Here is a 20,840-nt window from a genome sequence, read left to right as displayed (position 1 = left end):
TCTGAGAGGTTGTTCCCTAGAGGACTCTGCCCTCCCGGGGGCACTGATCTGGAATTCGGCTGTGGCATCGCCTCGGCCTCGGCCTCGGCCAGGCCCTGGCATAGCCGTTCTGCAGCCCCGTGGTCCTTAACTTCCCCCATAGGGAGGCCTCGGGGTGGTCAAGGCTGTTTGTGCTCATTGCTGCCTAGTCCCAGGCTGCGTGCCATGAACTGGCAGAGCTCAGACATGTGGCAGAGTGACACTCGGGGTGGCGAGAGCCTGCAAGTGGCTGTAGGGCACCTGTGCTTTGCAGCCTGTTGCGTGACCTTGGGCAGGTCGTTCAGCATCTTTGTGCCCCTGTTTGTCTCTGTCTCGCTCTGTAAATTGGGGAACAATTTCTAATGACATCTCAAGGCATACGAGGGCTAAGCCCCCCTATTTTCCCAGCTCAATCCCTCATTATTAGCAATGGGCTTTCAGAGCCAGAGGAGGAGGGTGCTAGATGAAGTAGGATGGCACAGCAAAGTGTGCTCCCTTCTCTGAGGGCAGCTGGTACAAGTTGGCGCTGGAGGCAGCCGGCGGGACTGGATGGGCTGCTGGTCTGTTCCACTCGCTGCTTCAACTTGCATCGAGACTTCCCCTTGTGTGACTTTCCTTTGTACAGCCTCTACCAGCCTGTAGCTTTCCATACATGCAGAGGGATCCACGCAGAGAATCGGAGTAGCTAGGCTGTTCGTCCCCTTGTGCCAGGGTTGGGACCTGGCATTTTGCAATAGCTTTATTTTCCCCTCTGTGTGTGGGATCCTTGTAGCAGTTAGGAATGGGCATGTGGACTGACTCTGGAGGAGCGTTTTCCTGGCCCTTGTTCACTCAGCCCAGCAAGGACTTTGTGCCAGGAAAATAGCAAGATGGGGAAGGGGCTGCCAAGATTTGGTGTGACTGCATGGGGTACCCTCTCCACAGCCCCTGGCAATATTATTGTACGCCTCAGATGGCCCTGCTGCATGCCAGGAGGATGGAAATTCATGTAGGGACTTGCCAGACGAGGGATTGGATGCTGGACAAGCTCCTTCATCCAACAGAAGAGTGCTTAAAAACACTATAATTTATCACCCGAATCCCGATTCGCGTTGGAGAACCTGGAGCCAAACCTTGGGTTCCTTCCAGGCTTTTACCCCTTTTACCCCCTCCGGAGAGGCTGAACATTAAAACAGCCTCTGTTGCTTCCCGGTGGAGCTGCAGGGAGCAGAGTGCACTTGGCACCGCTGCACAAGGTGTAGGTGTCTCAGGCTGAGGTCCTCCAAAGTAGCAGCTGCTTCGAAAGCATGGGCCTTGGCACCCGATTTGGCAAGGGACTGTGGTGTTGCGCTCCCAGGTTACAGCGGGTAGCAGGCACCTCTGCCTTTTCAGAGCCTGGCCCTGCGTGCCTTGCTTGGGGTCACACCGTTGGCCTGCGAGGGCCCGGGGCTGAGGAGGGCCTGCTGTCTGCTCCACCCTTCTGTCCGCATCCCAGTGAGAGCTGTGGCAACCTCTGCAAGCAGATGTGCTCGCCCTGGTGTGCACTGCGTGTGCCGTAGACAGCTAGGCATGTGCCGCACGCGGAAGGGAAGCGGGGCAGGCAGAAGAGCGAAGGCCCCTGGGCGAGGCCCTGGCACTGCTGTGGGGCAGGGCAGGTGTGGCACCGTGGGCAGGTAGGTCACCCTGGCAGAGACGGTGCGTCCAGGTGAAAGGTGAACACACTGGGGCTCATTATACAGAAACAGCGTCCTCGCACCCCATCAGAGGAAGAATCCTGTCGGGCAGCTGGCCCAACCCAAGCCACCCGACTGGTTGTGGAGCTGGCTCTGGGGGAAGCACGGTGCCAGGACCTTAATCCTTCTGCAGCGTTGGCTCCACCTCTGCCATGCCTAGGAGTCAGGGAGCTGGCACTGGCAGGCAGAGCTTGGAGCATTTTGGTGGTGGTGGATGTGTACAGGCTGTGAAGGGCTCCGGGACCTCTCCCGCCAAGTGGTGTCCACAGGAGGACTTGTCTGGGGCTTTCCATGCTCAGAGCAGCGTTTGCAAACCTCAGCTGACTGCCCCTCCTCAGGGCTGAGCTGCGGGCAGCCTGCACGAGGGCGAGGGAGCTGGGCTCTAGGGGTGGGATGCAGCTGCTCTCCCCACTGGGCATGAGGGCCCATTGCCTGGCCACACGCATGCACATCTGGCCCTTGCTGGCTCGTGCCCCAGTGTGCTGTGAGAGTGTGTGTGAGCACCAGCCCTCCGGGCTCTTGGCGAGGCTCTGCCTGGGGCGCTGCTGAAGCCCACCTGCTCCTGCTTGCTGGGGGGGCATTCAGCACCTCGCAGCCTACGCTGGGCCTGGCTCTGCTAGGACAGGAGAAGGAGGTGTGGGGCTGGGGGAGGGCACACTGGTGTTGTATGGGGCCCTGAGAGCCCCCTGGACTGCAATGCAGAGAGAAGGGCTTTCTCCTCTCCTTCCCAGGCCCCAGCAGCTCCCCTCCCTCTCTGGCCAACCCCCAGCTCTGCCCCTCCTCTTCATTCCTCTCCTGTGAGTCAGCCTGGTGGAAGGGGGCTGCGGGAGCTGGGTGTTCCCTGCCTCCTGGATGGTTTGCAGAGGAAGAAGACAAGTTGGGGCATTGCTGCGGAGACTGAGCTGGCTGTTTGCAGGCTGAGCAGAGCACAGGCAGATGGGGCCTGGGGCTGGGGGGAAGCCATGGAGCCTGGGGCTACTTGGCTGAGGCATGGCCAGGGCTGGCAGCTCCCTCCCCTGTTCCAGACCAGCCAGCAGCTGCTCCCATCTGGGGTCCTCCTCCCATGTAGCTCTGCTGGCATCCTCCCTTCAGCCACAACCCCCCGTCCCGATTGCAGCCCCCCATCCCTTTCGCTCTGCTGTTATCAGGATGGTGCATTGTGCACAGCTGGGAACATCTGGTTCTGTCTCAGCTCGACATGGGATTCTCTTGCCTTGTGCCCCACAACGTGCAGCCGGCTTCCTCTGAGCTGTAAGGTTGTTGGTTGTAGCCATGTTGGTTTAAGGACATAGGCTTTCCACACGTAAGCATCTGCTTTAAAGTAGGGGACCCTCCGGGCCGAACCCCGGAGCCCATCTCTCCCTCTGCTCTTGGTGCTTGCATGAAGTACAGGCTCAAGGAGACCGTTCCCTGGCCTGGGGTGGGAAGGCCCCAGCCTGCTTTCCTTTCAGCTCTTCTTCCTGGTCCGGTCTCTAAGGATGCCCAGCTGGGTATTTTGGAGCAGGCTGGCCCAGGAGCCCTTCCTGCAAGACTTGCTTGTGGTGCGTGTTCATCAAGTGTGCTGGCAGGTCTGTGCCCAGAGACGGTGTGTGCGTGCACTTGTGTGTGCATTTGTGACCACCAGGGCAGAGGGGAGCTAAATAGCAGCCTATCCCCTGAGTGCCCTGGCAGCTCTTGGATGAGGAGGAAACCCATATTTCTGACCCTCTGCTATCACGAGGGGCCACTTGGATAAGCTGACAAGGGGCAGGGTGTTGGCTGTACCCAGGTTACAGCATGGGTGACCATCTCCTGCCATTGCAGTTTCAAGTGGGTGCAGTCCAGTGCTTTGCTGGGCTGGGAGCCTGAGCAGAAGTGGGGAGGCTCCAGTGGCTTCAGCTTCAAGACAGGGTGGGTCTGGGGATAGAGCAGGGCCAAATCCCCGGCACCCCACCGTGGCATGTGCTGCGTGGTGCTGATACCCTGGGCTGCAGCTGTTTCACCATCCGCTGCTTCAAGAAAGTGCTGCGCCCATCGTTTTGGAGGATCTCGCTTTCAGCCTGGATTGTGGAAACAGCCGGGCCCCCTGGCCACAGCCCCTCCGGGCAGGTGTCTGTGCGGTGGCCGCCAGCCCTTCTCACCCTGCTCGGCTCCAGCGATGCTTCTGAGAGGAGCTGTGGGGCGCGGAGGTGGTGTCTTGTGGTTGTTGGCATTTCGGGGGCAAGGCGCTGTCTGCTTCCTCGAGCTCCTGAGTTAGGGGAGGGCTGGCGGGACGCACACGACAGGTTGGGCCAGCTCTGCCTGCCTGCGCCTCTTGGGTGCCGAGATTCCAGCCGTAGCCAAAGGAGCTGGGAAACCCCTGTCCCGCTGGAGGTTTCACACAGGCTGGAGCGCGCTTTGGGACTCGGGAGCAGTCCGGGTTGCAAACAGGGAGGCCGGTGTGTGTGTGTGTGGGGGGGGGGGGGTCTGCTCTCCCGGCTGGTGCAGTCTCCCAGTTGGTGTACTGGGGCAAGGGCAGGAGCAGCTTGTGAGCTGCCCCTCTTGTTCCTGGCCTGGGGGCACACGCCAGTCCCATCTGGCAGTGCAGAGGAATCTGCCCGCCATCCCTGCACAGACGGCTGCGCCCGGCCGTGCCCCGGGGGACGCAGCGCCCGCGTGCCAGGACTCCACAAGCCGAGCCTCGGAGCGGGCACTGGGGTGGAGTCCCGTGGCGGGGTCCAGGGCTGTACACGAAGGAGCGGGGGCCCTCTGCTTCCCACCTCCCACCCCTCCCTTCAGCACTGGCTGGTCCCAGCTGCCCGCTGTCCCCGGGCTTTGTGCGGGCCTGGGGTGGCAGCCGGGAGTGCGAGGGAGGGCCCTTGTGTCTCCGGCGCCGCAGCTGCAGGCGACCCCCTGCAATGCTCCTGGGGGTTGTTCAAAGGCCCAGGCCTGCCGCATGCCAGATGGCGCTGGCCTGGCCTGCCCGGGGAATCCGCTCGCCAAGAGCCCTGATGAATATTCAGCAGCGAGAGCGAGAGATTCAGCTCGCCACCAGAGCAGGGGGAGGGGAGGGCACTGCCCCTGGGCTGCAGGATGCCCAGTTACCCCGGCGGGGTGGAGGGTGCAGCACAGCCCAGGACGCGGGCTCAGCCCGAGCGATCTTGGCACCGGCAGCGCTGAGACGGGGGGCTTGCGCCTCTGTGGGCATCCCTCGGCGAGGGCCGCACCGGCTCCCGGCCACAGGGCTGCTGTGTCATCCCAAGCTCCTCACTCCCCTTCTCGGCCCCGCTCTCTCCTTCACCAGGCTGAGCCGAGCCTGAGCTGCCGCCCAAGACGAGACGCGAGGCTTGAGCCAGGCCTGTCCTCTCGGCGTTGGCCGCAAGCTCTTTTAGTGCCCCGGGAAGGCCGCCGTGCCTCGCCGCAGGCAGCTGCGGCCAGCCCAGCCAGCGGTTGTCGGCTGCGCGTCCACGGGTGTGACCTGTCCCGCTACCGAGCCATCCTCTGAGAGAGACTGCGTTTGCCACCCAAGTCTCCCTTGGTGCCATGCAAGGCTGTGGCTGCTGGTCCCGTCCCCAGGAGAGCGATCAAATCCCGCCTTGGTCTTCTCCTCTCCCCGCCTGCCCTCAGAGGCCCGTGCAGGAAGAGACACGGGTCGGTGCCAAGGGCTTGTCCAGGGCATTACCTTGGGGCGCAAGGGAGCAGGAATAGGGGGAGGGGGCAGCCCGTGCTTCCCTGGCTCCCCCCCGCCCAGGGCTCCCTTGGCTTTCGACCCCGCAGGCAGGCCAGCGTCTTAGCCGCGGGAAGACCCCTGCTGCCCCGGGCACCGGAGTGGCGAAGTCTGCTCCCCGCTGCCGGCGCCTGGAGCAGACGGTCTCCAGGGCTTCCTAGGCGGAGGGGCTGGCCGGGGGCAAGGGCAGGGTCGTGCCCCCGCGGCTGCCGCTCCGGCCACTGCCCAGCCGTCCGGCGCGGGGACGGCGCTGCGTTGCGCGGGGTAGGCCGGGCTGGGAATGGCCCGCCGGCCCCACGGTGCTCCGGATGCAGCAGCTGGGCCTGGGGCAGGGCAGAGGAGGGGCTGCTTTTCTTTTGCTGTGAATGAGCAGTTCTGGTGAAAGAGCTGGGGCTGGCAGGCGCTCCCCGCGGCCTCCGCCTCCCTCCCTGCCCTTGAGTTCACGGTCCTGCGCCCTGCTCTCGCTCTCCGCTGCGCGGAGCTGCCGGCAGCCGCTCCGCGTCCTCCTGCGGGGCCCGAGCCGCGGATGGGCGGGAGAGCCGAGGCAGCCGACGGTGCTGCGGACCCCGAGTGCTGGCAGGCAGCTGGGCAAAGGCAGCCGTCCCCGTGCTCTAGGGCAGCCGCCTGGGCCCCCCGGCGGACTCTCCGGGGGAGCTCCCCCCACCGCAGGCATGGTGGTTTTCCTTGGGAGGAACCTCCCCTCTCTCCTAGCTCTCTTTAAGAAGAAAGGTGAGTGCAGGCGTCCTTAAACAACCTCTGTTGCCCGCGCTGGCCCCCACGCCGTCGGGACTCCCACCGCTGCGGGGGGCATGGCCGGAGCCGGCTGCTTGGCGGCAGAGGACCCCAGCTCTGGCTCCTGCCTTGCAGGGCTGCGCAGCAGAAGGTCACCCTGGCACCAGCCTCGCTCGGTGGGAAGTTAATGGAATAAATCGCAGCTGGCAGCGGGGTAGGCTGAGATTGGCTTGACAGGGCAGCAGCAAGCGGCTGGGTGGGAGCCCGGCGTCTTTGTGGTCTCGTCTTGGGAGCAGGGGGCATCGGGGATGAAGCCTGCGTGCGTGCGTCTCCCATCAGCCGGGTCTCCCGGGCCCGGCGCGGCTGGGGTGCCCGGGGCTGGCTCGCTGGCCAGGGAAGACAATCTCTCTTTCTATGCGGCTTAGCAGGGTGGAATCCTCTCCATTGTCCTGTCCCTTCCTATTGTGTGGTGCTGGGCGCTGCAGCCGTTCAGCAGCCTGCTTTTTAATCCGGGTGCAAACGCCGGGGGGAGGTCTGGGGGCAGGCGGGGGCTGCTCCAGTGCTCTGCAGCCTCGGACTGGTGGCTCGCTCTGCAGACCCCGGGAAGATGGGTGGTATCCGCGTCTGCAGTGGTGCTGCAGCATCTGCCAGCTGCTTCCCCTCCCTTCCTCACCACAAAGTGTTATTCTCTCCACTGCAGCAGGGCTGGGGATGAGCTGGGCTGAGCTGAGCTTGGGCTGGCCGGAGATACCCCCGGGGGGGGAACTATTTGCCTCCCCATGACCTGAGAGCCGTGAGCCTCTCTGGCCAGGTCCTGTGGCACAGAACGGGGGGCTGGGGCAGCTGGTGAGAGCTGCCTGTGGGAGCCTCCAGCTGCTGAGCAGCTGTTTGGTGGTGACTGACGGGCGATGGCAAACCAGGGACCCCCGTGGGGACAGCTATGGCTTCACCAGGCGGGGGAGGGTGTGTGACCTAACGGCACAGGTGGCTGTGAGCAAAGAGAGCTGCTGCCTCTGTAGCTCAGGTCCCATCTCGAGCGCTCCTGGTAACATCCTGGTGTGCCTCAGTTTCCACAGCTGGGAAATGGGTTTACGGTTCCCCTGCCTCTAGTGTCGTGGCTGGGCTAATTCATGGCTTGTGAGGGCCTCGCAGGAGGTGTGATCAGAGGGATGTGAATGCCCAGGCTGGAGGAGGGAGCCTGGTTTACTTTCTTGCTTTACTGCAGGCTCCCACCTCCCCACCCCAGTGTGGTTACCACCCTCCCCTGCTGTCACCAGCCCCCGCCAGCGCTGTCTGATTCCCTGGCCGAGATGCTGGGAGCTGCTTGGTCTTGGGGACTGCAGCCGCTGGCTTGTCTGGGTGGCAGGGAGGAAACTTCCACAGCATTAGCAGCACTTAAAAACCTCTCTGTGCCATATCGATTCGCCACGCAGCCGAGAGCCCAGAGGGGCCTTGAGTCAGCATCTGGAGGGCTTCAGCGCGCTTAGGAGAGAAGTGGGTTGAAGAGCACGGGCTGTGAACCAGTCCAGACTCCTGTGCTGCCTCTGGCTGTGTGACCTTACATCAAGCTCATAGGGGTCAGCAGCCTGATTTCTGGCACAGCACAAGCCATGGCTGTCTGCCACCGGCTGTCCCCACATTGTGGTTATTGACATGTCCCTGGGGGGGCGGCTGTGAAGTCCTGGCCCTCTCTGTGCCCAGGGGACTGCCCCCTTGCCCCGGGGGGGTTGGACTGGAGAGTGGTCGAAGGCCTGATGTGCTGTGCAAGCACAAAGGGCAATGGGGATCTCCCTTTGAACCACGCTGGGGTGAAAGCTGGGCCTGGAGAGAAGCGCCCAGAGCTCGGGAAGGAGCTGCCAGGCTGAAGGAGAAGGACCGTGGGCACAGTTTGCTCGGGGCTGGGAAGCAGGGATCCGTGCTGAGTGTGGGTGCCAGCCAGGCCCCCCGGCCTGATCACTCATTGCTCCCAGCTGCTGGTGTTGACATCAACTCTTTTCCTCCTCTGTCAACTCCCAGGCCCTGGAGGGGCTGATAGAGGCCTGCCTATGGCACCCTTAGGGCCCTGCTTCTTCCTCGCAGCTGGTCGGTGGGGAGGAGGGATGGCAGCCGGGGTCCAGCAGGGATACCCGGGGCCTCGTCTGCACACGCGCTGAGCCACTTTAGCTGTCCTGGCACAGCCTTCAGGCGATGCAAGACGAGCTCCGTGGTGGGGGGGCAGCTCTGCTTGTCCGAGGCTGAACAAGCTGGGGGAACGTATGGGGAGGGCTGCCAGGGGATGGAGCTATGTTAGCCCAGCTCATTGCACCCACCCTGGGGCTCGCACTGCTGTACAGTGCCCCTTGCGCGGGCGTGGTTGTGCTGCTACAACGTCTCCAAGCCAAGCAGGGTTAGCATGCAGCAGCCAGCGCAGGGGACTGGGCCCTCCCCTGCATGGACACACTGATGCCAGCGAGTCACTTCCTGCTGAGCCTCAGTTTCCCCATCTGTGATGTGGGAGAGTCGTCTTGTAATCAGTGTGTGGAGTTTGGCCTCCCACCCTGATCCCCGCAGACCTACCCAGAGGCAGCAGGGACAGAGCCGGCATCTATCCTCAGGCTCCTGCTGCTGCCAGGAAAATCTCCCTCTGTCCCCAGCCCTGTAGGGCCCATGACACACGGCTTTGATGCCACCCAAAGGTGCCTGGTGTTCCTGCCCTGTGCTGGTAGTTTGCTCCAGGCTGAGCCTGCCCCATGGCATGGAGGGGAGCTGGGAGCCTGAACTGGCCTGTGTGGCACGGTGATCAGGGAGAGCTCTGCTGTTTATCGCTGGGGTCTTGGGCACCTGGGCTCGGGGCTGCTGTTACTAGGGACGGGCTTAAAGGCGTGGGGTGCCCTCCACGCCCTTTGGCTTTGTCCCCCTGCTCCTGCAGCTCCAGCTGTCTGGGGGGAGGCTGGCACCCAGGCCTCACTGCCTGCTGGCCTTGGCGGGTGGGGCCTGTCCCTTTAAGCGGCGATTGGGTGGTGTGCAAGGTGCACAGATCGTTCTGGTATCAGTCATGCGATACACCCTGGGGAGCTCTCGCTTGTTCAGTGCATTCACGTTTAAAGGCACAGGATCTGCTTCCAAGTGGAGCCGAGCCGGCCCCGTGGCTCGGGGGAAGAGGGTGGGTCACCCTGGCCAGCGCGGGCTGCAAGCGGAGCCGCCTGTGAAAGGCGCCCATGTAATGGATACGGCCAGGCGGGAGCCCTGCACACGCCCAGCTAGCGCCTGCGTCCTGCCCAGTGGCCTCCTGAGCCGTGCCCGTGGGAGATGGGCCTGCAGGGAACGGGTCGGGGATGCTGGAGCAGGGGGAGGGCGTCGGGCAGGGAGGCCTCTCCTTGCTCCTGATCTGATTCTTCTTGCAGCGTGTGTGTTTAAACGCGCAGTTTGCACGGGTTGGGCAGGATCCTTCACCCCTCCCTGTTTGCACACGCGTGCTCAGTCCTGGGGAATCCTGCCTCCCCACATACATACTCAGCCCTGTTCAGGCTTGCCCCTGCCCCACCCTGCCAGCCTGGTGCACGTTTTCTGCTCTGACCCAGGCCACGCGGCATCTGAGCCGACCCCCGCCTGGAGCAGGGAGGAAGGGAGTGGGGGGGGGGGGGGGGGGCGGGAGCATTGCCCTGGCGCGGCTGCGGGCAGGACCAGGAGTCCAGGCCAGGGTTTGCCTGCAGTTGCTGCAGGTGCAGGGCATTGGGTAACAGGACCCAGCTCCCTGCCCTCTCTTTGGCTCTGGTCATGGGGCAGAAGCAGGAGGTGCCTGAGCTGGATTTCTGGGCTCCCTGCCTCGGGCTCTGGGTGCAGCCCTCCTGGGAGGGGGAGCTCACAGGGGCTGCTCCCAAGGCTGCCTCCCAGACCAAGAGGCAGTCTGCCACCTCCCGCTGTGCTGAGTTCAGCTGGGCTTGTAAGGTCTGCATAGCCCAGAGGGACAGTGGGCCTTCACCCAGGGCTGGGGGAGTGGAGTGGGGACTTCATTTCCTACGCTGTTGTAGGCGCCAAGCAGGCAACGCACTGCTTCTCCCCTGGGCCGTGTTCCCCATGTCCCTGGGGCGCGAGATGGTGCAGCCCGATGCGATCGGGTGGCTGCAGCTGGGTGCCAGGAGTGTGCAGGGCTGCACCCATGTGCAGTAGGAGTCGTGGGCATCTCAGGCTGGCAGGGGCAGGACGGGTGTAGAGCATGCGGAGCGCAGTACCCCGTGGTGGGGGAGTGGGCACCCGGGCTCCAGCTGCTGCCTCTCCGCAAGATCCTTGTGGCCTCTGCTGTCCCCGGTTGCAGACTGGCTCCTGTCCAAGCCCCTCGCTCCCTGCCCCCTTGCCTAGCCCCGTGGTGCCCCCCAGCCGAGTACCGGCCAGCCAAGGGAAATTCCCACGGTCTCCAGCGGGACCACGTGCTGGCGCCAAGAGCAGTTCAGTGTTGCATTGAGGCTTGGGTGGCCAGAGGGTACCAGGCCTCTCCCCATCCCAAGCCGGCGGGAGCAGGGAGAGGAGCCGTGCAGATGAGCCTTGAGTGGGGCCTCAGGCTGGAGCTGCCCCTCGCTGTGGGGCGCTGGGCACGGGGGTGCAGCTGGGCTGACTCTCCCTGTTTTTCCCAGGGGCTGCCAAGGCTGAGAACGACAAGCGGCTGAGCGTGCAGTACCGGACGAGGAACGAGGGCCCCGACAACGTCTTCTTCCCCAGCAGCCGCCCACCGCACTTGGAGGAGCTTCACAACCAGGCTCAGGCAGGGCTCAAGTCGCTGCAGCATCAAGGTCTGTGGCACAGCAGGGAACCTCCTTGCCCATCCGCATCCTGCAGCGCTCTGCACAGCTCCCTCCCTGCCTGTCGGGGCCTTTTCTTTGCAGGGGCATCGCCGCCTCGTTGTACCCTCTCGCCCGCAGCCTGTGAGCAGCCTCTGCCCCGTGCTGCCCTGCAGTGGTTTCTTGCTTTGTGCCCCCTCCCTGCTCTCTGGGGAGGTGGCGGGTGGGAGTAGGGGCTCCACAAGCTGGCCCACCGCACAGGGGGCTGGAACAGATAGGGCCTCCTGCCCCTGCATCCAGGGGAAGTGTCCCAAGGGGCTGGCAGGCTGGTGGTGATGTGGAGCAGGTGACAGGCAGAGCCGCTTACACCCCCCCCACTTCCCTTGCTGAGTCTGGTGTGGAAGTGCCACCAGCCTGCAGCCATGCAGCAACCTCTCCCCCTTCCAGACCCGGCTGTGGGCGGGTGGGACGGCGCGGGGGCCGCGTTCAGGGGCCGTGTGGGTGAGCTCTTGCTGTGGTGGTCAGAGTCCAGTGCCTGGGGGCCGGCAGACGCAGGCAGCACTGGGGGAGGGCATATCGATCCCAGGGGACAGCATCCCTGAGGGCTCACAGATCATTTTGCAAAGGACACCTGCCAGCTGTGGCACGCAGGGTGGCTGGCTGCTGCCCCCAGCTCTGCTCTGCTGAGCGCTGCCCTGCTCCAGCCTAGGCGGCCTCTCACAGCCACTCCCCTAAAGGATTTTTGCCTTTTGTTGCTTTTCTAGAAAAACAGAAGCAGACCAAAGGCACTTGGGACCATGGAGACACCAACAGCATCCAGGTAAGTGGATACTCGGGGTGGTCATGCCCCAGCATGGGGGTGCAGGCAGCCCTGGGCAGCGAGCCGCCTGGACGCTGTCCTCCCCGTGGCTGTGCAGGCCTGGGAGTCCCGTGGGCAGGCGCTGACAGAGGTCTCAGCAGCGGGGTGGGGCCTGAATGAGTGGCTGGCTGAGGGTAGCAGCCCTGGGAAGGAAGTGCGGGGGCTCGGAGCCGAGGTGGACGGCCAGGCGCTGAGAGAGGGGCCTGGCGGGGGCTTCTCGGCACTGCACGGTTTAGCGGTACGGTTTGTTTGAGCCTGAACGGCCCTGGGAGAGCAGGGTTGCAGGGCTGATGTTGCTGGTGAGAGGCTGGCGTGCACACGGGCACCCGCCTGGGACTGGGGTCCCCAGTGCCTGGATCGTCTCCAGGCCATGCAGGAACTGTGGCTGGGCTGCGAGGGGGGTCTGGACTCCACGTTGCGCCAGTCTGGCCCAGCTGTGCAGCGAGTGGTGCCCTCTGGCGACCTGTCAGGGGAGGACAGGGCTGCTCCCTCTGGACAGTCCCTAGCTCCCGTCTGGACTCTCCTGTCCAGCTTCGCAGAGAGAGGGGTCTGTCTGCTTGCGAGGGCCGACCCGGCTCGCTTGGCTGTGGGGGAATGCCCCCCTGTGAGCTGATTTCCAGGAGATGAGGGGCCCATCTAGGAGCAAGGGGCATGGAGGCTGCTTGCCGGGGCATCACCTGCTCCAGCCCAGGCCCCCTCTGAACCCACATTCCCCCCGGCAGTCTTCCCACATGTCCATGGACGACGACGAGCTCTCGTTCTGCAGCCAGACACAGTCATGCATGACAGACAGCGCCTCGGAGGATGCCCTCTCTGTCCGCTCCGAGATGATCCAGCGGAAAGGTACCGTGGCTGGGCAGGAGAGTGGGGTTGATCTGGCAGCACGGGCCAGCTGAGGGCTGTGGGCCGGACAGGTGGGGATGGGGGCTCGGGGCCACAGAGGAGTAGAGGGATTCCAGTGGGGACAGAGGCTGCCGCTGGCTTTAGGACTGCACCCGTTGCAGGAGGGGCCAGGGGGACCGTAGTCATGCCTTGCCAGGCTTTGTTTCCGTCTCTCCCCATTAGGTCAGGAGACCTCGCTTGCTTCCCCCAGCTTTCTTAGCAAAGCAGGCCATCCACGGCACCAGTAGGAGGGTCAACCAATCTGAGGTGCCCTGTGGCTAAGGGGCCTAACTCTGGACCCTTATCTCGGGTACCTTGGAGGAGCCATGGGCACTGTCAGTGCCTCCCCCCACCCCTTTCTTCAGCCCCTTGGCCCTGCTCCCATCTCTGTTGTTTCGTGTGGTACTCTCAGAGTCACTCGGACCCTAGCCCTGTCGCCCCTGCCCCCCACCTACGGGGTGGGTCTTTGGTTCATGGCAGGAAAACTGGGAATCCAATAGATAAACAAGGACAGAAAGAAAGAGTCAGAGCACGCAGCCCTCCAGGCCTCGTGGGCCCTCTCTGCCCCGCATCCGGCTGGCCTCTGCCCCCAGGCAGGAGCCAGGATGGTGCAAGGCCAGCGCCACGGCAGGGGGGAGGGTGACGTCTGTCCTGGGTGGACCGTGCCTGGCTTGTCGCCGCTCACACGCTCGGGACCTTATTTGCCTCTGGTTGCATTCCAGGTTCCACCTTCCGGCCTCATGACTCCTTTCCAAAGTCCTCGGAGAAGGCCGGGAAGAGGAGGAAGGAGAGGAGGACGACCGTGCTGGGCATCCCCCACCACGTCCAGAAGGAGCTCGGTAAGTGGGGGCAGGGGAATGGGCCGCCCTGCCTGGAGCAGCTCCCTCCCCGAGGGGACGAAGCTCCCTCCCCGCGGAGAACCCAGCCCCGGGCTGCAGGTGAGGCTCTGCCACCCCCCAGTAGCAGCGCAGCCTCTGCGGGGGCAAGAGCTGAGCCCTGCCCAGCCCACTGGCTCTGCCTGCCCCTCTGTATCTGTATCACCGCATAGGGGCTTTGCTCCTTCCTTCCCCTCAGGTCTGAGGAATGGCCACGAGCCAAAGGTGCGTCCCAGCAGCATCGCCCCCCGGGATGGCCTCGGGCAGGTGGGTCGGGGCAGCAGTCCCCTGGGCGCGGCCCCCCAGGTCCTGGTGAATGGCGGCGAGGCCATCCGCATCCCAACTGTCGACGGGAAGCTTCAAGAGCGGCCGGCACCCGAAGGCGGTGCCCACGTGTCCCTGCGGGCACTGGAAGAGGCGGAGGCGGAGGCGGCCCTGCAGAAGCACATCGAGCGGATGTACTACGACGACACGCTGCTGGGGAGGAAGACGGCAGCCAAGCTGTCCCCCCTGGTGAGGCCGAAGTCGCTGGCGGTGCCAGGAATGACCACCCACGCCGGGTCCCCCGAGCTGCTGCGCCCCGTCATGTCCATCTCTCCGCAAGGCACCTACCTGTCCAAGATCATCCCCAACGCCATCCTGCCCCCCATGGTGGATGTCGTCGCCCTGACGCGCACCAGCGTGCGGACGCTGAGCCGCTGCAGCCTGGCCTCCAGCCCTGCCTCGGTCCGCTCCCTCACCCGCTTCTCCGAGAGCAGCTGCCGCAGCCGGGAGCCCTCCTCCTCCAGCGACAACTGGAGCCACTCCCAGTCCACGGAGACCATCGTGTCCAACAGCTCCACCATCTCCTCCCACGGCGGTTCTGGCAGCAGGAAGGTGGAGGCTGGGCCGCGCGGCGAGGCAGAGCCAGCGGGCAAGTTGGACACGGATCAGCTCGGCGTCAGCAGCGCCGTGAAGCGCGCCGGCGCCAGGTCGGAGCCCACCCCTGTGCCCGCCTCCCGGGGCCTCCTGGTGGCGGGGCCGTGCCGCGCTGGGGGCAGCAGTGGCCGGGCCTCCCCCGCCCACAGCGCCGGCAGCGTGGCGGACGGCTCGGACACCGCCAGCCTGCGGAGCGACCGCTCCTCGGTGCGCAGCGTATCCCTCAGGAAGATGAAGAAACCCCCGGCACCGCCCCGCAGGACCCACTCCCTGCTCCAGAAGGCCCAAGAGAAGGAGGCGGCTGGCAGGGAGCAGAAGGTGCTGGGCTTGCCACCCAAGCCAGAGCGCAGGCCTCAGCACGAGAGTGGCGCACCCTGGACGCCGCGCCTGGGCAGCCGGAGCCTCGCCGGCGAGGACGAGGTCTTCTCCCCGTCCTCGCTGAGTGAGACCAGCAGCATCCGCTCCGACAGCCTGGCCTACTCGGCCGACGCCAGCTCGCCTGACATCTCGCGGTGCAGCCCGGTGCTGGGGGAGAGGCCGCAGGGCAGGGGGGAAGGCACGGTCCTGGCGCTGAGGGAGTCGCAGGCCGTGCCGAAGCGCAGCTCCCCTGACGGCTTTGACCGCACCATGTCCCCCTCCAGTGGGTACTCGAGCCAGAGCGGCACCCCCACGCTCCCCAGCAAGGGGCTCAGCCCTCACGCCGCCTCCCCCAGCGCCAGGCGGCCGCAGCCAAAGAAGCCGGAGCGGGTCTGCTCCCTCAAGTCTCCCGCGCTGTCCATGTCCTCGTCCCTGACGTCCCTGTCCTCCTCGGCCTCGGACCCAGCCCCCGCCGAGACGGCCCCGCCGCCCCCCACCGGCCCAGGCCCTGCTGCCTTCATCCCCTCCCTGCAGAGCAGGATGGAGAAGTTCATTATCCCTCCTCACCCCAAGGTGCCGGCCCCCTTCTCCCCCCCTCCCACCCAGCCCCAGCAGGCAGCTCCCTTCGCCAGCCCCACCACCTCTTCTCCCCTCCCACGGGGGCCGCAGGCCTCGAGGGCAGCAGAGCAGGTGCCCTCGGCACTCCCCAAGCCTGACACCAAGTCACCCCCTCCGTCTCCACCCCCTTCCTACCATCCTCCGCCACCGCCGACGAAAAAGGCTGAATCGAGCCCAGAGGGACCCCGCTCAGAGACTGCCCCGGAGACCCTGCCGGACGCTCTGTGGCCCCCGCCACCCCCACCAGCCCTGGATGAGCAGGACCTGTCCATGGCAGACTTCCCCCCACCAGACGAAGCCTGTTTCTCCGCCCTGGCCCCGCCGGAGCACCTCCCTGTCGCTGATGCTGCAGAAGCCCGGCTGGAGCCCGCGGCCACGGAGCAGCCACCTGGCACAAAAGCGGCACCCCTGCAGGGCAGCCCAGGGGCAACTTCGCTCCCCTTCTTGGCCACGGTGTCCTCCAGGATCCAGCAGGAGGGCACGTCGACTGGGGCAGCACTGCCGTCTCCCACCACGGAGTTGCCTCCTGCCTCGACGCCTGGCCCTGCTGCCCCGCCGGGCTCCCAGCCTAGCCAGCCCAAGCCGGTGGGGGCCAAAGCTCCACCTCCCCCACCAGCAGCTCCAGCCCCCCCTGCTCTGCCCACTGGCCTCCAGCCTCAAGCAAGCCTTAAGAAGACAGTGAATGGCTCCCGGCTGGATCCCAAGAAGGAGCCTGCGTGTCGGACCAAGAGCAGCCCCATGCCAAAGGAGGATGCCAACCTGCCCATCGTCACGCCCTCCCTGCTGCAGATGGTGCGTCTGCGCTCGGTCAGTGTGGATCCCCACGCGGCCACAGACCCCAGCAAGCAGCCCCCTGGCCAGGCTGGGCTGGGTGCCAATGGCGAGGTGAGACAGGCCCAGCCTGTGCCCCAGAAGCCCATCCGCAGGGCCCTGTCCATGCGGCAGCCCGCTCCTTCCAAAGACACCGTGCCTTTGAACCAGCTCCACAATGCCGTACGTCTCAAGGCTTCCACCTTGTCTTCCAGGGAGGTGCCGGGACCTGCATCCTCCCAACCAGCCCGTGGCAATAAGCTGACTCTCCCGGGCCCCGTGGCTGCTGGCCCAGAGGCCCTTGCAGGGGATGCCAAGGATGGCCAGGTATCCCCCCTCCACAAGTCGCCTGCCTCCACGGCCAGCTTCATCTTTGCCAAGAGCTCCAAGAAGCTGGTCATCGAGACCCCCTCCAGCCCGGATGCACAGGCCGACCTCAAGAGGAACTTGGTCGCTGAGCTGATGAATCTCTCTGGACAGCGGTCCTCAGCCCCGGCACCGACCCAGCCATGCCAGGCAGCCCCTGGCAAGACACAAGCACAGAGAAAGCCCAGCAAGATCCCACCTCCAGTCGCCAGGAAGCCTTCCCTGGGCACAGCGCAGCCCAAGTCGCCTGCAAGTCCGAAGCCGCAGGGAGTGGAGGCGCTAAGCTCACCCCTGCCAGACAGCAAAGCCACAGCGGAAGAAAACAGGACTAAGAGCGAGCAGTCGGGGAACACGGCTCTCCCAGCAGAGAGCAGCAGAGCCGGGCACCTGGCTGGCCCAGAGGCGCCATCGCAGAATCCCCCAGCACAAGGTACTGGGGGCGGGAAGGGGCTGGGGTAGGTGGGCAGAAAGCAGACCCGCAGCTCTGCTGGTGCACCCCCGCCTGACTCCCAGCTCCCGCAGGGCCCTGCCCCAGCCTGCAGCACTGTGTCCTGCCCCCATGCATTGAGCAGCTCTCACTGGCAAGTGCCTTCTGCCCATGTCTGGGTCCCACCGCAGGGGATCCCAGCCATCCCAGAACAAGGGCCTGGCGGGGTTTGTGCATGTCTCAGCCCCAAAGACCATCTCAGCTTCCAGCTAGTTCCTTCCTTTCATTCCCTGGGCCAGGTCAGGTGGCAGAACTAGGGGTCATAAAATGAAACTAGTAGGTAGTAAGGTTAAAACAAGCAAAAGAAATTCACACAGCCTGTCATTCAAGTGTGGAACTCGGTGGTCATTAGAGGTGGTGGAAGCTGAGAGTCTAACAAAGGGACTGGACACATGTTTGGAGGAAAGGAGCGTCACTCGCTATTGAGCATGGGAGTTTGAGACAGCCTCTGAATCCGAATGTCCTAGACATTAAATGCTGGAGGCTGCCAGCGAGAGAGGAACAGTGGGAAAGACCTTGGTCAAAGCCAGTTCACTCTCCCTTTCAGTGTCCGCTCCCTGCCATGGTGGCACAGGAGACTGGGCAAGATGGACGTATGGTCCAGCCCAGCAGACGGCAGTTCTTCTGTTCCTCTTTAGCACTGGGGTTGGTTGTAGACTCAGCCGTGTCAGAACTGAGGTGCTCCTTCGCGTGCCCAGAGTCGGGGCTGCAACATGCAGTGTTGGAGGAACTCGGAGCCCCCAGGGCTGGGAGCTGGGTGGAGGTTTCCCAGCAGCAGCTTGGACCTTGCTGCCTCCGTTTAGCCAAAGTCCCATTTCAGTCCCCAGACAGTCGGCAGGGGCAGCCCAGCATTCAGGGCTATGCTGGCCCAGCCTAGGGGCAAGGAGCAGCTCCAGAGACAGGCTCTGCCTTGAGATGGCCCAGGCCCAGGCAGGAGGGAAGGGCACATGCCTGTCCCACAGCCCCAAGGCCTCCCTTTCAGCTGCCAGAGAGCCAGCACTCAGGCCCAGCGGAGGCAGCCCAGTCTCCCCATCCAAATCTGTTGGAGCTTCCAACCCTGCCTGAAGGGGAGGGAAGCAGGTTGGCTGATGCCCTGGAGATCTGCCTGTGGTCCACAGGGAAGTCATTTCACCTCTTGCTCCTGGGCTGCCTGGCACCCCCTGTCCATGTGCCCATGGGGACAGCATAAGGAATGGGAGGCTAACCAACAGCTAGCCCAGAGCCAGAGGGCACCTCTACCTCTCTGGGCAATACTCTGCAGCTGGTAGACAGGCATAAGCCCTGTCTGCATTGGCTCAGGGGCTCTTCAGCTGCAGAAGGCAGCAGCGTCAGGGTGAGAGCTGCCATCTTGACCCACACACAAAGGACCTCCTGAGCGAAAATCACAGCCTGCTGTGGCTTGAGGTAAAGCCTCCAAGGCTAGGGCTGTTCTTCATTCAGTTCCTGTTTGCCAGCTGGGCAACAGCCTCATTTGGTTTCTGGAGTCTGCTCCTCTGCAGGGGTTTGCCCCCTGCTCCTTGGCTTGGATCTCAGGCACCAGGCAGTCCAAGGTGGTCTCCCACCCACGCAGTGGCTAGTCTAGATCTGCTGAGCCTCCGGGATCAGGTGGATTCAGTCTAGCATAGTTGTTTTAGCTAGGCTGCATCAGCTGAATTGGGCACAGGAAACATGCGGTGCACAACCGACAGCACGAGGGGCAGATGAGCTTGGTGGCTTCAGTGATAGGTTCGCTACCCGAAGGCAAAGGACAGACTTTCAGAGCCTGTGTCCATCTCCCCCGGCTGAGTATGGCCAAGTCTCCAACAGGAACCTCTTCCTTTCCCCACAGACAGAAGGGAGGAGACCGCATGAAGGACGACGCTGCAGCCCTGGTGCCCCAACAGACAGGAGCGCAAATCTCTCTCAGGGACCTGGACAGGTCAAAGGATGTGTGTGGAGCTGGCGACGGACTCAATAAAAAGCAACAAACAGCCTTAGCCTCCGATGGCCTTGACGATACTTATGCAAAACTGGTGTTGGTTTTACTTTCTTAAATAACACAGCTTTATTTTGCATTTTTGTATGGACTAAGTCCCGCCCTGGGCTCGCCACTCCCATGCAGTGGGTTTGCCAGCAAGAGCCTGGCACCACTCGCTGGCAGAGACTGACCAGAGCAGCTGGCACAAGGACCCTGGTCGGGGCGGCCTGGTCAGGAGACGGCAGCCTGGCTCGGGGTTCACTCTCGCACATTGTGGAGGAGCAGCCCCATCCTCCTGCACCCGGGACCGCATCGAATCAAAGCACTTTGGAGGAGGATCTGGAAGGCGACAGGCACTGGGGCTGGACACGCGCCTCTGCCAGGTTTGTTGCCCACACGTGCTCCTGTTTACATGGCAGGCTCCACCGCTGGCTAAGTGCCACTGAGACTGGCTTGGGAGGGGACCGTTGCCAGCAGACCCCAGGGAAAGGAAAGCTAGCTCACAGCTAGAGCAGCCAGAGGCAGGCCCGGGGAGGCTGCCTGCCCTGAGTGGGCCTAAGCAAGCAGAGAGGGGAAACGGGGCCTGGGCACAGCTGGACCTCAGAGCAGATGCAGGAGCCCAGCTCTCTTCAGAGGACTGGCAGGTCCAGCTAGGCTTAGGCAGGCTTTGTCTGAGCACTGGCTGTACTCGGAGCAGGGACCGTGTGCGTGTGTGTGTGCCAGTGTGCGTGTGTAAGCAGCAGCAGGCCCTGCCCTCTGCCACCCCAGGGCTCATCCTGGCAGGGCGAGGGAGCAGGAGGGACTGAGGTCAGCAGAGGGGGCAGTCCAGCTCTGGGGAAGAGCCTTGTCTGGCTGGCGTGGGGAGGAGAGGGTTTCAGGACGAGCCCTGGTGCATTGGCCGCTTTGAGGCACACGAAGCTGAGGCCCTGACGGGCTTCACCATCAATGACCCAGCAGTGCCCCAGGTTGGCAGCACCCCTGCCTCTCTGAGAAGGGAGCAGGCAGCCCCACAGGAACAGCATCGGTCCCCATCTCCAGTCTGAGCCTGGAAACAAATGCACAAATGCTGCCAGCTGCTGCATTGATCCCTGCAGCCTGTGCATGCAAGGGCCAGTGGGGGCAGCTCCACAGCCTTGGAGACCTGACCTCTTTGCCTGCTCTAAGTGGCATGGCTCCCTGTTGCTCACAGGTACTTGGGCACTGGGCCAGGCCAGCCAGGAGCAGATGGTGCTGAGGCTCTGGGTGGCAGGAGCCTAGCTGGCTCAGCACCAGGCGAGACCCAAAACCTGTGATTTTTTTTTTATGTCTGCTCTCTGCTCTCAGAGGGGCAAAGACCAGGATTTTTATTTCTGTGCTCTTGGGGCTCCCCACCCCTGACCTCCATATCCTCAATTGTACAAACCAGGAAACCCAAACCATCTGCCTTGAGACGCTGCCACGTGGTGGGCAAGAGCTCTATATGCCTCTGGTAAAGGTGATGATTGAAACTTGCAGCCTCCTGTGCTTTGTGGATAACACCTGGGCTTTCCCTCCTCAGCTGGGACATGTGCGGTCACTTCAAGAGCAATACAGTGGAGCTGTTACCCCACGAGGGAAAGCAGCCAGACTAAAGTGCAGGAGGGTGACATAGGAGTCCCCTGCTGCCACTGCAGCACCATGTCCCAATGGACGGGGAATAGCTGCATGCAGCTGAGGCTGAGCCAACAGGCCCAGTTCCCCCGGGGGAGCAGTGCTAGTGGCAGAGTACACCTTGCATCTTCCCTCTTGTCCCAAGGGCTAAGATCGGGCAAAGCTGCCTTGGTCTCTAATG

The 20,840-nt window shown here is 63.8% G+C and overlaps 1 protein-coding gene across 4 annotated transcripts in view; it reads left to right on the top strand.

The window, feature by feature from the left end:
- The window catches only part of NHSL3 (NHS like 3), a 48,775-nt gene extending 28,258 nt beyond the window's left edge, over positions 1-20,517 (top strand). For 3 of the 4 annotated variants that reach the window (XM_090056642.1, XM_090056640.1, XM_090056641.1), the window contains exons 2-7: positions 10,758-10,913; positions 11,666-11,721; positions 12,483-12,603; positions 13,365-13,481; positions 13,717-17,016; positions 18,902-20,517. In XM_090056642.1, coding sequence (XP_089912768.1) covers positions 10,758-10,913; positions 11,666-11,721; positions 12,483-12,603; positions 13,365-13,481; positions 13,717-17,016; positions 18,902-18,924 — 3,773 coding nt within the window. In that variant the 3' untranslated portion in view covers positions 18,925-20,517. Of the gene's footprint in view, positions 1-5,693; positions 6,145-10,757; positions 10,914-11,665; positions 11,722-12,482; positions 12,604-13,364; positions 13,482-13,716; positions 17,017-18,901 lie in introns of those variants that run through there. The other variant, XM_090056639.1, reaches the window with a different exon arrangement.
- The last annotated feature ends 323 nt before the right edge of the window (positions 20,518-20,840 follow it).

Source organism: Crocodylus siamensis, chromosome 7 (assembly GCF_052110815.1).
Source record: "Crocodylus siamensis isolate JL-2025a chromosome 7, ASM5211081v1, whole genome shotgun sequence".
Classification (NCBI taxonomy): Eukaryota; Metazoa; Chordata; order Crocodylia; family Crocodylidae; genus Crocodylus; species Crocodylus siamensis.
Note: the sequence above shows the minus strand (reverse complement) of the source record. Positions and strands in the feature narration are given on the sequence as shown.